The 17,392-nt window shown below is 36.1% G+C and overlaps 3 protein-coding genes and 1 pseudogene across 3 annotated transcripts in view; 2 read left to right on the top strand and 2 right to left on the bottom strand.

Moving 5' to 3' along the window:
- The first annotated feature begins 2,115 nt into the window (after window positions 1–2,115).
- On the top strand, window positions 2,116–4,063 carry LOC107586095 (MORN repeat-containing protein 4-like). The gene is made up of 4 exons (XM_016273330.1): window positions 2,116–2,282; window positions 2,633–2,711; window positions 3,700–3,814; window positions 3,931–4,063. Exons 2-4 carry the CDS (start codon window positions 2,645–2,647, stop codon window positions 4,061–4,063), a joined length of 315 nt encoding a protein of 104 aa, XP_016128816.1. The 5' UTR covers window positions 2,116–2,282; window positions 2,633–2,644.
- A 4,018-nt stretch (window positions 4,064–8,081) lies between these two features.
- ankrd2 (ankyrin repeat domain 2 (stretch responsive muscle)) lies at window positions 8,082–11,068 on the bottom strand. The gene is made up of 8 exons (XM_016273341.1): window positions 10,970–11,068; window positions 10,324–10,428; window positions 10,076–10,180; window positions 8,910–9,008; window positions 8,722–8,820; window positions 8,542–8,640; window positions 8,354–8,452; window positions 8,082–8,251 (listed from the first exon to the last, which is right to left on the bottom strand). The coding sequence occupies exons 1-8, from the start codon at window positions 11,021–11,023 to the stop codon at window positions 8,135–8,137; spliced, it is 777 nt and encodes a 258-aa protein (XP_016128827.1). The 5' UTR covers window positions 11,024–11,068; the 3' UTR covers window positions 8,082–8,134.
- A 1,569-nt stretch (window positions 11,069–12,637) lies between these two features.
- On the top strand, window positions 12,638–16,493 carry LOC107586069 (lactosylceramide alpha-2,3-sialyltransferase-like; annotated as a pseudogene).
- Window positions 14,686–17,392, bottom strand: part of hps1 (HPS1 biogenesis of lysosomal organelles complex 3 subunit 1) — a 17,728-nt gene continuing 15,021 nt past the window's right edge. The window contains exon 18 of the mRNA XM_016273288.1: window positions 14,686–14,761. Coding sequence (XP_016128774.1) covers window positions 14,746–14,761 — 16 coding nt within the window. The 3' untranslated portion in view covers window positions 14,686–14,745. The remainder of the gene's footprint in view (window positions 14,762–17,392) is intronic.

Below are 17,392 nucleotides of genomic sequence, written 5' to 3'. Positions count from 1 at the left end.
ATTCTAAAATGTGTACATAACATTATTGAACTTTAACTATATCTGCAATTCATTTATGTTGGTTCTGTTCTGTTTACCCTGGGGGGGTTATCGCTGCTCTCCCTGCTCTCATCCATGCTAGGCTGCATGGATGCGCAGGGAGTTCTTGCCCAGAACGGAACCATACCGCCAATCCAAACTGTATGCTAATTGTCAATCATGTTTGACGATAGTGGTCCTGACAGAAAGACAGTATAAGTCATTATAATCCGTAATTATGTCCCCACTGGATGCAACAAATGCCTAGTTTATAATGGGTTTTTTAATGTTTTTGTCTCGTAGCTTCGACGGGACACGCCATCACAATATGGTAAGGGGCGTAACATTTCCGTCACACGCTTGAGGTATTCGGCCAATCACAACGCACTGGATAGCTGGCCAATCACAGCACACCTCGCTTTTCAGACCGATGAGCTTTGTAAAAATCGACGCGTTTCAGAAAGGCGAGGCATAGAGGAGAAACAATGATGTACAGTATGTGGAAAATAATGTTTTTTTAACCTTAAACCGCATAAACACATTTCATTACACCAAATAATGTTCTTTTTAGCAACATCATATGACCCTTTAAAGTTTATTTATCAAATATATTCTCAAAAATATTTTTATTTTGTACTGTTAGCAGTACATTCGCATAAAATATTGCTACTTATATCAAAATATAAACAACATTTTAACAATGACTGTCAGCGTCTTGGCTTTGTGGGTGCGCTAGACACGCTGTTGCTAAGCGGTTGCTAGGGTGCTCTGGGTGGTTATTTACTGCCTCGAGTCAAAAAAGAGGTTTCTTCAAGTGCTCGAGTATGAGCCAAAGCTAAAGAGTGAGCAGCAGTAATGGAGATACTTCATACCCAGCAAGCAATAGCCGTCATTACAACGTCTCGTTTAAGTATAGACCCGATATAGTCCGGCTACGTGTAATCCACATCTAGCCCAAATAACCTTGAATTTGGTTTCATGTCGTTGTTTGGCAAAATAACTTGTGAGATGTATGATATTCCATCATGTAAGCAAAGTAACAGCGTTTACAAGGTGTTTGGTTTCATTTCTTTGACATGTTCAATACGTAGCCTGCGCACGTGCCTTAGTTTTTTATTGCAAGTATAAACACTTCAACAATTAATGTAACATTGGATGACATTATGAATACAGAAAGTATACAGGAAGACAAAGAAGAAAAAATAAATAAATAAGAATACATAGATAAAACAAAAAATACAGAGGTAGTCAATCAAAATGATGTACCATTCAGCAGATGTCTTGGCTTTGTGGGTGCGCTAGACACGCTGTTGCTAAGCGGTTGCTAGGGTGCTCTGGGTGGTTATTTACTGCCTCGAGTCAAAAAAGAGGTTTCTTCAAGTGCTCGAGTATGAGCCAAAGCTAAAGAGTGAGCAGCAGTAATGGAGATACTTCATACCCAGCAAGCAATAGCCGTCATTACAACGTCTCGTTTAAGTATAGACCCGATATAGTCCGGCTACGTGTAATCCACATCTAGCCCAAATAACCTTGAATTTGGTTTCATGTCGTTGTTTGGCAAAATAACTTGTGAGATGTATGATATTCCATCATGTAAGCAAAGTAACAGCGTTTACAAGGTGTTTGGTTTCATTTCTTTGACATGTTCAATACGTAGCCTGCGCACGTGCCTTAGTTTTTTATTGCAAGTATAAACACTTCAACAATTAATGTAACATTGGATGACATTATGAATACAGAAAGTATACAGGAAGACAAAGAAGAAAAAATAAATAAATAAGAATACATAGATAAAACAAAAAATACAGAGGTAGTCAATCAAAATGATGTACCATTCAGCAGATCATTATACAGTTTCACAAATTTGACACTTTTTTTGGTATTAATATCTTTTAGTGTTATAATTAAGTAGTCGCAAAGAAAATTATGTAATTTTGGAGATGTTGAAGAAAATGTACATTTATGAATATAAGATTTTCCCAATAACATAAATATGCGCACGTGCCTTAGTAAAACAGCACTAAACGAGACGAGTCCGTATGACATTTCCTAGAGTAGACCGACCATTGATCAGCCAATCAGCGCTCAGTACACATCCACAGCTGAGAGAAGCACGCAGCAAAACAACGCGAGATCTTCAAAGGGGAGAGATTCAGCGAGAGGAACCGTAACACCGGCGAGCCAGAACCCGATTCTCCCTCTGCGGATACGCTGGACAAAGCGAAGGGTTTTCATGCTCTCGAGACTGCACAGAAACATTACAGGTAAATGAAATCTTCACCTGCTGCCGTTAAATAGCGTCCAAACGGCTTTACACGCGCTGTGAATAAGAGGCGGGATGACGTCACCGCTGCTTTCTTTCAGTCGTAAATGTTTGAACGTGTTCAGTGTAAACGACCCGTTACAACGTTACAGTGTTGGGTGCAAGTCAGCTACACTGGGTCCCACTTTATTAGACTGAGCACTGATACGTGTGTGTGAGCACTGGTATGTCCTATTCAGTATTTTACTGTGCATAAATATATGAAATAATTGATTCGGTCTCCTTCCGTTTATAGTCATTTGATTCTTTTATGTTAATTCTGACACCTTAATATTCATTTGTTTTGTCTAGTTTGGTGGAGGTATGACATTAACCAGGGGCTCCTTCACTTATTCCAGCGGAGAAGAATATACCGGAGAATGGAAGGAAGGCAAGACATTTCATACACGCTTTGCATTAATTTGAATGCTCAGGACAGTTTTCATAAATGGGCCAGGTTGTCACATGTGTTTTAAATGCTGTACTTTTATTCGTTATTTAAGTTTCTATTTGCCAAAACAATTACATTTTTGAATGCCATAGTATCCATGTATCCTGGAATTATTTTAGATTAATCAACACTGTAAGATACAAAAAACGACTGTATATCTATATATTCTAAACAATATTGTCAACTCTTGCATTGCTAACAACCAATAGGACTGGCTTAAATATATGGAAATGATCTTTTTTATAATTTGGGTAATGGATTTGAAATATGATTGCTACAGAAAATGTTTAGCACAATTGTTTTCAGTTGTACTGTACAGTATATCGGAGAATGTTGACAAGGGACACAGATGTGCAACCTTGTAAAAGAGCTTTATATCTGTCAGAACATGTAAATTTTTTTTCTTGTATATTAATTTATAATTTATTTATGATCTGAGGACCGGTGGTTGTAGGGGTAGTAAGTGATGTGATTCATATTTTATTATTTAAATGTTAAATGAAAATCTTATAATAGGCTGTTTAATGGCAGGTTCAAATTGTGACAACTTACCCTCCTATTGTGTGACATCGGTTTCTGCTATTATAAGTTTTTAGCCAAAACTTTATGGTATGTCAATACATACTTCTAAAAATTACTCTAGTAAAAGTGTGACACCTAGCCAGAGTCCCACTACATATATTAACATGCTTAAGCATGTTCATAAGACTTGTGTTTTTCTGATTGCTGTGGGAATTGTAGCGCACTGCTTAATGATCCAAACGGCTTATGTAATCGATGCAGGTGTGATCTTAAGTAGGAATGACATTCTAATCATAGTACTAATTATCAAAGCCAGCCATTAATACAAAAGAGCACAGCCTATAGAATTAGCATACTGGATAAAAACTCCGTGTTCATATAAGAAGCAGTGTGTTTTGCTGTGCAGGTCGGAGGCACGGTAAAGGTGAGCTGAAGTTTGCTGATGGCACCTGTTATAAAGGTCACTTTGAGAATGGCCTGTTCCACGGATCAGGGGTGTTAGTCTTTCCCGATGGATCCAGGTGAGTGAACATGTGATCAGATTCAAAATACTTACCTACTTAAACTGAGATGAACATGTTGGCAGTGACACTGTGAGACTAGTCATGTGGAAAACAGCACCATTTCTGGTCAACAGGTACGAGGGTGAATTTGCCCAAGGAAAATTCCAAGGGGTTGGAATCTTCAGCAGATTTGACGGGATGAAATTTGAAGGGGAATTCAAAAGTGGCCATGTGGAAGGATATGGTAAATATTACACCATAAATTGACAATAGCTACGTTTGCATGCTCCCAAATGATCTGGGTATAATAGGAATAATGGCTCAATCGGACTGAAAAGCCTTAATGTAAACACCTCAGTCGATCTGGGGTGCGTTTCCCATACAACAACCTCAATTGTCCGTTCAGTCATACTAACAAGAAACTACGCTTTTAACCACAGGTCGAAAGCTGTAGTTCCAACCACGTACGTTTGCGATGCTGTTTGCGAATGTTCGTTTGAATTATGGTTTTGGGAAACACTGAATCATTTAACTATATAGGCAACAACGAAATGTACGACCATAATTACAATTTACATTGCTTTTGGAAACGCACACCTGAGCGAGCCCTATCCGAATAAAATTTCGATCGGATTGAAAAGTGGTGTAGACCTGAAAAAAAAATTCGATCAACAGGGGGGGGGAAAAAGCATGTAAATGCTTGAATCTGACTATTTTCTAAACCATATTACATATAGGCGCAGTGCCATGAATTGCACGTTTACATACATTTTACCTCTTACAAATTTGCATATATTTATTTATGTCTCGCATCTTAATGCCGGGTTCAGACTACACGATATTTTTGTCGGTCACGATAGTCACTGTGTCAGATTACACGATTTTGACTCCTAAAATCTTGTCGTGGACAAGAAACATGTCAGACTACACGTTGCTTCCCGACTATTCATTGCGTGCCGTCTTTAACGACACGCATGGTGTCATCGAGAAGGCGGAACTAGCGACTGACTTCCGAAAACAAGTGTAAACATTGCTGAAGCACTTCCGCTATAGTTCGCCAGCATTTTTCTTTCTTTGTTCTGTCGTGGTAGTCCCTCGATGACACCTCATACAGGCAGGAGTACTGTGTCCACAGCTCCACGAACCTTTCCTCCATCTCATAATTCCACCTAGCAGCACCATCATCTCTCTTTCGTTTTGCCATGTTTGAAACCCGTGTATGAAAGAGCGTCTGTGCTGCTATTGGTCAACATCACCAATGTGACAGAACTCGTCGTGGATGACGGGGAAAAAAAATTAAACATGCTAGTCTTTTTGTCATGATGTTGAGAAACATTGCAGACACGTAATCAGTTGTCGTCCACTATGACACACTTCACGTGCTGAAACGATGGAATCTTGCGTCCCGACGCTCATTGTCGTTTACGAATCCCCACGACACTCTACGTCAAGCAAATCGTGGCAAAATCTGGCTAAAATCGTGTAGTCTGAACCAGGCATAAGAACTTGTCGGTGGCTAAATATTTACTAAAAAAGCTTTTCTGACATATGTCAGCTTTCTTTTTAGATATATAGCAAGGCAGAACGACAGTTCTTATTCATTAAAAGTCAATATTGCTGGATTAAAATCGTGTTACCGATATACAACAGTGGTGAGGGAATGTTTTCAGCAAGCTGTCTTAATTTTTTTTTTATTTGTTCATTTCATTCATTTAAAATGAGTACATATGATTTACTAACACATTATAGGATATTGTAACATTCTTTTTAGTTGTATTGTTCTTGTGCATTACAGAAAACTATTTGAAATTATTTAAAAAGTATTGGGTTGTTAGGCAGATATACGTTCACTTCAGATGTTTAATGACTGATTTTAGTGAGTCTGTGATTGTATCACTTACGTTTGACTGTATCGTTGCTATTTTAACTGTTTGTTTGTTACAAACCAACATTTTCTTTATTGCACATTTGCCTTAGTTCTTGCATTAAAAGTCAATATTGCTGGATTAAAATCGTGTTACCGATATACAACAGTGGTGAGGGAATGTTTTCAGCAAGCTGTCTTAATTTTTTTTTTATTTGTTCATTTCATTCATTTAAAATGAGTACATATGATTTACTAACACATTATAGGATATTGTAACATTCTTTTTAGTTGTATTGTTCTTGTACATTACAGAAAACTATTTGAAATTATTTAAAAAGTATTGGGTTGTTAGGCAGATATACGTTCACTTCAGATGTTTAATGACTGATTTTAGTGTTTGCTTTATTTTCTAAACAGACTGCTAATTCACTGTTCCCATCATCCACAGTGTCAGACAGAAGCCTTACTCACTATCATCTAAAATATACTGACACCAAAAAGCATTTTGCACTATTTATTTGAGCAGAGAATCAAAAGACTGACATGAAAAATAAAGTGAAAAAAAAATCAGAAAACACCCCCTGATCCAAATTTGGTGCATAATTTTTTAGTCACGCTTATTCTGTTGTGATATTTTTCTTAATAAGGTTTAAATATACAAACACACAATTATTTATAGAGACATATACTACAGTTCAAAAGTTGGGTTGGTAATAGTTTTAATGTTTTTGAAAAGAGACCCTCATGCTCACCAAGGCTGCATTTATCTGATCAAAAATACAGTAAAAACTGAAATATTGTGAAATATTATTACAATTGAAATTTTTTGTTTTCTATTTTAATATATTTAAAAATGTAATTTATTCCTCTGATGATAAAGCTGGATTTTCAGCAGCCATTACAGCAGTCTTCGGTGTCACATGACCCTTCAGAAATCATTCTAATATGCTGATTTGGTGCTTAAAAAACATTTCTTATCATGAAGGTTGAGAACAGTTGTGCTGCTTAATATTTTTGTGGAAATAGTGCTACTTTTTGTCAGTTATTTGAAATAATATTTTTTTTGTGACATAAGTAACATTAAAATCTCACTGACCCCAGATATTTATCCCAATTAATCCCTTAATACAGAAGCATTTATATTTGAACATACGTAGCATGTTATTTCTCTCTCAAGAATCAGTTAACAGAATATTAACAGGGCACAGAGCACTTATCCAGTGCTCCAACCGCTAAATGAAACCACAGTGTGTGTGACTAAAAGCTTTCTAATCATAGAACAACTGAGCGCGTTAAACAAGTGATTCATAGGCACACTGTGATGTTTCTATCAGCAAGATTGCCAGTGACACACAGGAAAACCCATCATGACACCAGGCCAAGAAGATCAATTTGGGAACTGGATAAACCAGGCCATGGATTACATCTCTAATACAGCAGCAAAACACACTACAAAGGGAAGAGCTGGACTGTTGATTCATAAACAACCATATATTGGGGCAAATGTTTGCTTTCAGGCTGCCAGATTGTCATTATATAATAAGCACAGATGACGTATGTCTCACACGTGGGCATATCAGTTTTCTCCACCTAAAGCCTTGTCATCTGATGCATCAGGAAACTATGCACAGCAATGAGCCTGCACTGGCACAGTAAACCATTGACAAAACTATAGCATTTTAAATATGTTTCAAATGAAAGATGTGTTATGCAGAAAATGAATAAAGAGAATTAAATATTGTGCATGCATTTCTCGTTTTAGAAAGACAAAGCTAGCAAACTACTAGTCAAAATGCGAAGTCCATGTAAATAATCTCTTAGTGCCAACCATGTTGACATTAAACTTTTATAATATAATGCATTAACCATTTATTAGCCACGCTATCTTGTTACAGGTTCACCTGGGTAATGCATAAATATAATAAGAAACATTAAGATATTATAAATGAGTATTACAAAACATTAAAATGATCACTCAATTTTGATCTGCTCAAATTTCAAATTTAAATATTCATAATACTGTATATAATTTTTTTTAAATATATAAAGTCAAAAGTCAGAATTATTACGTTTTTTTCATGTCATTAAAAAAAGTATTTTATCCTCACCAAGGCCACATTTATAATACAAAATATAGTAAAAAAATTTGACATATTATTACAATTGAAAGTAACTGTTTTCTATATGAATATATTTTAAATTGTAATTTATTCCTGTGATGGCAAAGCTGAATTTTCAGCAGCCATTACTTCAGGCTTTAGTATCACATGATCCTTCAGAAATCATTCTAATATACTTTTTTGACGCTCAAAAAACATTATTATTATTACTTAGATACTGAAAACTGTTTATTGATATACTGATGAATTGGTGAGGACAGGCACCTTTCATCACTAATTAACACAGAAAGTAAATAGCTACTCAGACAGAGGTGGGGTTGTTCTCCAGCTGTGCACCTGTTCACCGAGGCTCTAATGAATCCAATGCATCTCCACCAGACCAACCTCTCTCATCTGTTCCAGTTTCTCCAGTGTCTCCTTAGTGTCAAACTGCCATTGCTTCACCTGTTCAGTGGCTGCAATGCCTTCCTGAAACAAGCAAATGAAGTGTTTTATATCCAGTGTTCTGATGTTTTTTTATAATATATATATATATATATTTCCTCATCCATCATGATTTGTAGTACTTACAGCGTTCTTGATCTGCATATTGGCTCCTGCCAGTATAAGGAGTTTGACGATTTTATATCGATTTAATCTGACAGCATCGTGCAGAGCTGTGTCTCCTTCCTTTAAAAGAGGAAGGAAACTGAATTGAATTATAATCTGCATGTTCAGTAAATGTTTTGTGTTTTCTTCATGAATTCTTTATCTGTTACCCAATCTTTGGCATTAATATTGATTCCACTGGCTAGAAGATGCTGGACCACGTCGCTGTGACCTGTCCGAGTGGCCACATGTAAAGGTGAGCTAAGCAGCTGTATGGAAGAGAATAAAAAGATTTTATAATGCTACACATGCTTAAGGCAGCTTATTTACTTTTCAGTATTTTGCATTACTTTGTCTCTGACATTGATGTCAGCTCCTCTGTCCTGAAGAATTTTCAGAGCTGAGAGACTTCCACCTCTGCAAGCCCAGTGTACAGCCCTGCAGTCCAGCTAAACCGAGGACAAGAAAAGTAAATCAGCACAATCGCAACACCATTACAACAGTTAATTCACTTTACAAACACTTATAATGATCTCACCCTGTCTTTAAAGTTGATATCAGCACCTTTGTCCAGTAATTCTTCCACTATTTTAGCATGATTTTCCAGAGCAGCCCGATGCAGTGCTGTTTTCCTGAACTACGACAAACAGTTGTATGAGCAACTGAATCGGGGTTATTATAGTTATATATACATGTGTGTACAGGTGCATCTCAATAAATTAGAATGTCGTGGAAAAGTTAATTTATTTCAGTAATTCAACTCAAATTGTGAAACTCGTGTATTAAATAAATTCAATGCACACAGACTGAAGTAGTTTAAGTCTTTGGTTCTTTTAATTGTGATGATTTTGGCTCACATTTAACAAAAACCCACCAATTCACTATCTCAACAAATTAGAATATGGTGACATGCCAATCAGCTAATCAACTCAAAACACCTGCAAAGGTTTCCTGAGCCTTCAAAATGGTCTCTCAGTTTGGTTCAGTAGGCTACACAATCATGGGGAAGACGTATTGAGATGCACCTGTATGTATATGTGACCCTGGACCACAAAAGCAGTCTTAAGTCGCTGGGGTATATTTGTAGCAATTGCCAAAAATACATTGTATGGGTCAAATTTATACATTTTTCTTTTATGCCAAAAATCATTAGGATATTAAGTAAAGATCATGTTCCATTAGGATATTTAGCAAATTTCCTACAGTAAATATATCAAACTTAATTTTTGATTAGTAATATGCATTGCTAAGAACTTCATTTGGACAACTTTAAAGGCGATTTTCTCAGTATTTAGATATTTTTTGCACCCTCTTAACTTTCAGATGATGTATACATCTCAATTTCGAAAAATGTACACTAAAGACAGGCTTTGTGATCCAGGGTCATATATATATATATATATATATATAAACCAAAAACTTTTTTTTAGCTAGCTGCCAAAGCAACATTTCTTATTTTTTATTTAATTGAAAAATGAATTAATTAAAACTACAGTATATAGACATATTGAAAAACTATAACTAAAGAAGATAAAAAAAAAACAAATCTTTGATTAAATTTAAAATGAAAATTGAAAGTACAAAAAAAAAATCTAAATATATTTAATCAAAATATTTATATATCAATGATATTCAAATATATGATATAAATAATATAAAATACTAAAATAATGCATAAAACTGGTCATTTCAGACATACTGCACCTCATCACAGGTGTTTGGATCTCCTCCATCTCCCAGAAATTTCTCAACTGCTTCCATCTTTCCCTGAGCTGCTGCTTTTAAAAAATCATCTGGTTCCACAGGTCCCTGACACACACCAGAGATCAATTTTGATGCTTAAACACTCAAAAAAAGCAAAAAGTCTTATTATATCGTATAATAATAATACATGCAATATTCAAAGTCACATAACGACAGTAAAGATAAGAAAGGCAGATGGTTTCGCTCACCACAAGAATATCCAGCAGGTCTTTGGAAGCAGCGGTCTTATTCTTGATCTTCTTCTTCGTACACAGCCTCAGATCAGAGGAGATCTTCCTCACTCGTTCTTCTGCCTGCATTAAGAATTCCCTTCTCTTTATCACTGACTGATTCAGTCTTCCTGCATACAATACATGAAGTCTTCCTACAATAAAATTGGTTCACACCAATTGTATATAGCGACACTAAAAAAAATATAGCAACACTAAAAAATCAAGGTTCTTCATTGGCATCTATAGTTCCATGAAGGACTTTTATCATCCAAGAAACCTTTCCATACCACAAAAGTTATTCAAATATATAAAATGTTCTTCACACTAATAAAAAGTGGTACTAAAAAGGTTCTTTGGGGAACCAAAAATGGCTCTTCTACGGCATCACTAAATAGTAGTTAGGTTTTTTCTTCAGTTTCTGCATATTTTAGACCCTCAAGTCATTTTTTCTGATCTTCCTTTGTGTGATTTGGTTCAACTCCCCTTAGGAAAATGTTCAGAGGTTGCTCCTATAGCTCTCTGCTATGCTTTCATAGTTTATCAAGTTTATCTCATACTGGTCAAATGTTAATCTTTTCATTAAAAGTCCATATTTTGATCTCTCCTCTGATTGTTTACTCACCTGAATGTTTGCAACACTTTGATTGACAGATTCATTCCCTCCTTCTACCGCCATAGAAGGTGCATCCACAACCAAAATCCCCAACTTTCGTGCCCGAGCTCGACGCTTCTAAACAATTCCAATAAAAGACAAACAAGCTTTCTCAGACAGGTAAACTTCTCAATAAAATACACAGAAAATGATCAAAATAAGAAAGAAATCTAATTAAAGACTTCTAAAAATCCTATTCCTCCTCCCGTTTATCAAGGGCTGCTCTTCTATCAACCACAGCCGTCGCCCACAGTATGTTCTCGTCCATTATGGCAAACTAATATATGGCCCTGTGTGACAGCTGTGGACAGGAGCTGGATCGCACACAAACATGCGACCCGCTGCTGCCCATGAGCTCACCGTTCAGGCCGGTGCCATCCACCTCTGCCACACTCTGGGAGTCCATTTTTACAAGAATCACGGCCCAGTAAACACCCTGTTTTGGAGATTATGTTATTTATACGTGTTTCAGTAGTGTCAAGTGATACCTAACCTCATAAATGCCTTCTAGTACAAAGAACGCCTGTTAACACACAATGTCCAATCACTGAACGGCATTCAGGAACACCCTGAGTGTTTGAGAGAAGGAAGGAAGAACAGAAGCACATGCTTGTGAAGGTGAGATCAAGATGACATTTTCAATAAAACCAGCATCATTTGACAAGTAAAAACAAAACAAACTGTACCAATTCAGCAACAGCAAATAATAATGTGGAATTATTATTTTAGTTTTTTTTATCAATATAGCCATGTTGTTCAAATCCTTCAAATGATCAGTCACTAAATGCTAAGAGTTGCCAGTAGCTTTTTCAAGTTTAGCTCTTTTTTTATTTTTTATTATTGAAATATTTATTGGGCAAGGAATAAAAGTGACATCATCTGTTCAAATATTTGCTTAAACTAATAGTAACAATTGTGCTAAGATTACAGAATTTAGTAGTTTTCATTTTTTAAATAATATATTACTTTAATAATGTTTACTTTTTAAGCAGTAGCCGTTTTTGTTTGTTTGTAATATTATAAAGCATACAAAGAGCTACAGCTAAGAATACTAAAGTAATAATCAATTAAATCAAATGTATTTTTGTTATGACAAAATATTATTCAAATATTTATAGCAGCAATGGTGTAAAAATAAATGCTGCTAGCAAAAATGCTGAATAAAATCAAATACATCCTTTATTTTTGAACTTTCTATTAATCAAAGAATTCAGACAAAAAAAATGTATCATGGTTTCGGCAAAAATATTAAGCATCACATCTGTTTTCAACAAATTATAATTTCACAATATTGGTTTTACTTTATTTTTGAAGTCTCTTAAGCTCTTATTTGATCAAAAATATTTTAAAAAGGTCTTACTGACCTCAAACTTTTAAACTATACAGTATGTGTTTATGCCAATACATTAATTTAGTCAGATTAATTATATAAAAATACAACCTTCACCTGCACTGATTCAAATACATGGGGGGCTCAAAACATCTTTAAAACACAAATATCTGGGTAAAAATTTCCTTAAAAATACCTGTGATAGAGCATGAAATGTCATATCTTCAGTCTTTTCTTGTTAGAGAAAAAAAAAGTGAAGTCAATAAAAATTATTTACTTAAGTTTATTTATTTATCATTTTGGCTCTGGGCAATAGCTGTATAAAGGTCCTTTGAAACACTGCTGTTGAATGGTATCAAGCATATTCATAAATGGAAATGTGTGGTTGTTTGAAAAGTAGACTAGATAAAGCACTGCGGTATACAATGTGAAGCCTCTGAGACAGATGAATGATTAACTGTGAGGAGGGATCAGAACGAGACAAAACACTGCAGCGGATGATTTTCAATACAACACAGACATGTTTCTATCTCCACACCTGGGAGAGGAAGACAGCAGCTGAAATAAGAGCTAAGAAACAACACATATACGCAAATAAAGGCATAAAGCATTCAGATTAAATGTGCTGTGAATGAAGGTTGCAGAACACTGATACTAAAGAACAAGAAAGGAAACTATGATTCCTTGTTCAATTCATATTTCATAACTGACAGGCATAGGTTGGGAACTGGCTTGAAAAATGGTGACTCTGAAACACTTGAGTGTTAATGATAATGATGAAGGCAGCGTTCCTCTGTTACCGGAAGCCAGCAGCTTGGAGAGCCCAACCACCCAACACAGCAGGGCAGAGTCCAGACAATTCTTCCTTAGCCGGTGGGTTTGCCAGAGATAAGCACTGCGACACATGGAAACATGCTTGCCATTCACATGCTGCACTGGAGATTCCATGACCTGTACAGACACATTCCATTAAAACCGATAAAGCACAGAGCTTTTGAAACACAGTAAGAGTGTAAGCTTCATGAGACTGCCGTTTTATGATTTCAGGAGGAACAACTTCATTTTAAGCATTGCTCTGTTGTTGTTGAGCTGTTATTCTGCAGTTCTGGTTCCCGCGTATCTGCCAACCCCAGAGCCCACCTGGACTAATGACAGTTCTGCTGAAACTCTGGTACTGTAATTCACCGATTGATTACATGAAACTAAAGGATTTTGAGTCCGTTTGAAGGACCTGCGTCTTAACATCAAGGCGACTCATTATTCTACTTTGACTTTACTGCAGGATTGAGATGACTCGTAAACTGAGCTGTATACAGTACGTTTTAACTAAAAGATTTTTTAGTAGTAAACAAGTAAAGTTTATAAAGATTATTTACCCGTTTAGTTAAGGTGATTAGATAATCCATGTGGAGTTTACATTTATTATGATCCCACCCCATTTTTTCTACAATTAAAAAATAATAATAAATAAAAGCTTAATATTGTAAACATGTTAATTAATTTATTATTAACTAAAACACTATAGGGCTATAGAGGATTTATAGTATTGTAATACATAACTTAATTAAATTACACAATAAATAAATATATAAATTATGATTTTTGTAAATAAATAAAAAATACACTACTGTTCATACGTTTGGGGGCAATAATATACAAAAAAGGTTTTGAAAGAAAAATGCTCACCAATGTTGTATTTATTTCATATTTCAAAATAAAGCAAAAACAGTAAAACTGTGAAATTATAAAATATATTAAAATAAGTTTCAGTTAAAGTCATTTTCTGAAAATGTCTAATTCTGTGATGGCAAAGCTGAATTTTCAGCAGCCATTGCTCCAGTTTCCAGTGTCACATGATCCTTCAAAAAAATCATTCTAATATGCTGATTTGCTGTGCAAGAATCATTTATTAATATGATCAATTTTGTGCTGCATAATATATTTGTAAACCATAATACATATATTTTTGATGAATAGAAAGTTCAAAAGAACAGCATTTATTTGAAACACACATTTTGAAATACAAATACACGTAAAAGCTTTTTTTAAATCTTGGCCTCTTAAAAAACTTTTAAAGTAGTGTATATGCAAATAAATCATGAAATGTGTCAACAAAAACAATTCATATTAACTTACTACTAATAATAACAATACTCCTCAATTATAAAGACACATGTTGTCCGATGTCTAAGCCTGTCTCATTTGTACACACCTCAGGCTCTGCTGTCTCAGTCCTGCCGCAGCGGCTGGAGTGTGGAGAGGGTGAGGACGCTGCCTACACCTGCCGAGCTGCTGAAGATTCCCGTGTTCCTGGAGAACGGCACAGGAGACTGGGCACTGCCTCCTCCTCTGGGTCTGCAGGGTAGTGAGGAGATGGTGGCTCAGGCGCTGAAAGCCTTGCCTTATACTGGCATACCTACTGGCCCAGAGACCTGCAGGAGATGCGTGGTGGTTGGAAGCGGTGGCATTTTACACAGCAAAAATCTTGGACCTCATATAGACCAGACTCGTATAGAACATTATCATCAGGTTAGTTCATTAACAAACACTTATAGGTGCCAAAAATACAGTAAAACCATGAATATTCTGAAAAATTATTACAATTTAAATAACCATTTTCTATTTTAATATATATTTTTTCTCATGTGATGGCAAAGCTGAAGTTTAGGCATCATTACTGCAGTCTTCAGTGTCACAAGATCCTTCAGAAATTATAGTAATATGCAATGAATGATGCATATTACCTCACCTAAACTATTTATATTGATAATAATATTTTACTCTTCATACCTGCAGAGTGAACAATGCTCCAGTATTTGGATATGAAAGAGACGCTGGATCTAGGACTACCATTCGGCTCATTTATCCAGAAGGGGCTTCTTCCCTAACACAAGAATACGAGAGTACTGAAGTGGTGGCTTTGGTGGCATTCAAGAGTTTAGATTTAGCATGGCTCACCTCTGTAGCAACCAAAGAGCCTTTGGTGAGTAATTTTTGGGAATATTCTCATTCTAGAGAACCTTTTGTTGGACAAAAAAATGATGAGAAAAGATGTTGTGGTTCGTGAAACAGAGGAACTGTAAAATTCAAATGCTTTTGTCATCTTTTGGGAGTGCACTTGCATATAGAGTACCTTAAAGTTAACAGAAATGGCCAAAAATCCACAAAAGTAGGCTACAACTTTTAATTTATAAAATTTTCTCTGTGTGTGTCTCTTTGTAGAGTTGGTGGTCGAAACTGTGGTTCTGGAAGAATGTAATAGACTCGATAGCTCTTCAACCAGAAAATGTGCGCATCCTAAATCCTGAAATCATGTACAGGACTGGACAGGTGCTGCAAACCTATGCAGAGCAACAGAAAAAGGTCAGAACTGAGATAATTTCTCAAATGTTCAAACTGAACATTTCTACTTCTGCCGTCTTTTAATTTAAAAGGATACTAAATAGAGCATGTTGCTTCTAAAATCAATATATTTTTCTACCATTTAAAAGTTTGGGGTCAGATGATCCTCTTATGTTCTGTAATTTTGTGAAATATAATTACAATTTTAATAAACTGTTTTCCATTTCAACATTTTAAAATATTATTTATTCCTGTAATGCAAAGCTGAACTTTAAACAGTCATTATTCCAGTCTTCGGTGTTACATGATCCTTCAGAAATCATTCTAATATGCTGATTTGCTGCTCAAGAAACATTATTATTATCAATGTTGAAAACAGCCGTGTAATTTTGCCTTTTTTTCAGGATTCTTCGCTGAATAAAAAGTTAAAAAGAACAGCATTTATTTGAAATAGAAATGTTTTGTAACTTTATAAATTCTTTACTGTCTTTAACTTTTGATCAATTTAATGTTTCCTTGTAGAATAAGACTTGTTCTAAATGTTCTGCTGTTAGCATTCTTCATTTAATTCAGTTTTATATTTTGTTAGTTGGTGCCGGCGTTGGGTATAACGGCAGTGGTTCTGGCCCTGCAGGTGTGTGATGAGGTGAGTTTAGCTGGTTTTGGATATGACATGCAGCACCCTGGAGCTCTGCTGCATACGGGTCTCTCCGCATGGACGCCATGAACACACAGGTGGTTCACGATGTCAGCGCTGAGACCATCTTACTGCGGGAGCTGGTTAAATCTGGAGCCATGCGAGACCTCACGGGTGCATTGTGATGACTGCAGAAACCAGTGGCGTAACCAGAAATTTATTTTTGGGTGGGCCTGGGCAAAAGTGAGCGGGCACTATAGGCTAACTAACGGGTTGAGTCCAGTGGCGTAGCCCAAATCCGCGGCAACCAACCATGAACTCAAGGGTGGGTGAGGGGGTGGGGGGGTTACGTCGCAATATTGTAAATATTTGTTCTAAACCAGGAAGGCGAGCCAATGGATATCACACAAGCAACGTACAAACTTTGTGCAAGAGTTAAACGGTGAACCTCTTAATCTCAGTCGACTCGATTCACTAAAGTGAAAAGAAAAACTGACGGCACTTTCGGCATCTGACGCTGCACTAACGGCGCATATTCTCTCGGAGATGACGAGAGACGAACCTACTTCATATGCTGATAACGGTATATACAGTGGTGTGAAAAGTGTTGGCCCCTTTTCTGATTTCTTATTTTTATGCATGTTTGTCACACTTTAATGTTTCAGATCATCAAACAAATTTAAATATTACACAAAGATAATGCAAAGAAAAAACTAAATGCAGTTTTTAAATGATTTCATTTATTAAGGGAAAGAAGCTGTCCAAACCTACGTGGCCCTACGTGAAAAATTAATTGCCCCCTCCTGTTAAATCATGAAAGAACTGCAATTAACCACATTATTTTAGAAAGCCGAGTTAAATTTCCCTAGCCACACCCAGGCCTGATTACTGCCAGACCTGTTGAATCAAGAAATCACTTAAATAGAACCTGTGTGACAAAGTGAAGCATGCTTAAAGAGCAACACATTATGCCGCGATCTAAAGAAATTCAAGAACAGATGAGAATCAAAACAGTTGACATGTATCAGCCTGGAAAATAATTATAACGCCATTTCTAAGGCTTTGGGACTCCAGCGAACCACGG

This window comes from Sinocyclocheilus grahami, unplaced genomic scaffold (genome assembly GCF_001515645.1).
Source record: "Sinocyclocheilus grahami isolate Dianchi unplaced genomic scaffold, SAMN03320097.WGS_v1.1 scaffold77.1, whole genome shotgun sequence".
NCBI classification, from domain to species: Eukaryota; Metazoa; Chordata; class Actinopteri; order Cypriniformes; family Cyprinidae; genus Sinocyclocheilus; species Sinocyclocheilus grahami.
Note: the sequence above shows the minus strand (reverse complement) of the source record. Positions and strands in the feature narration are given on the sequence as shown.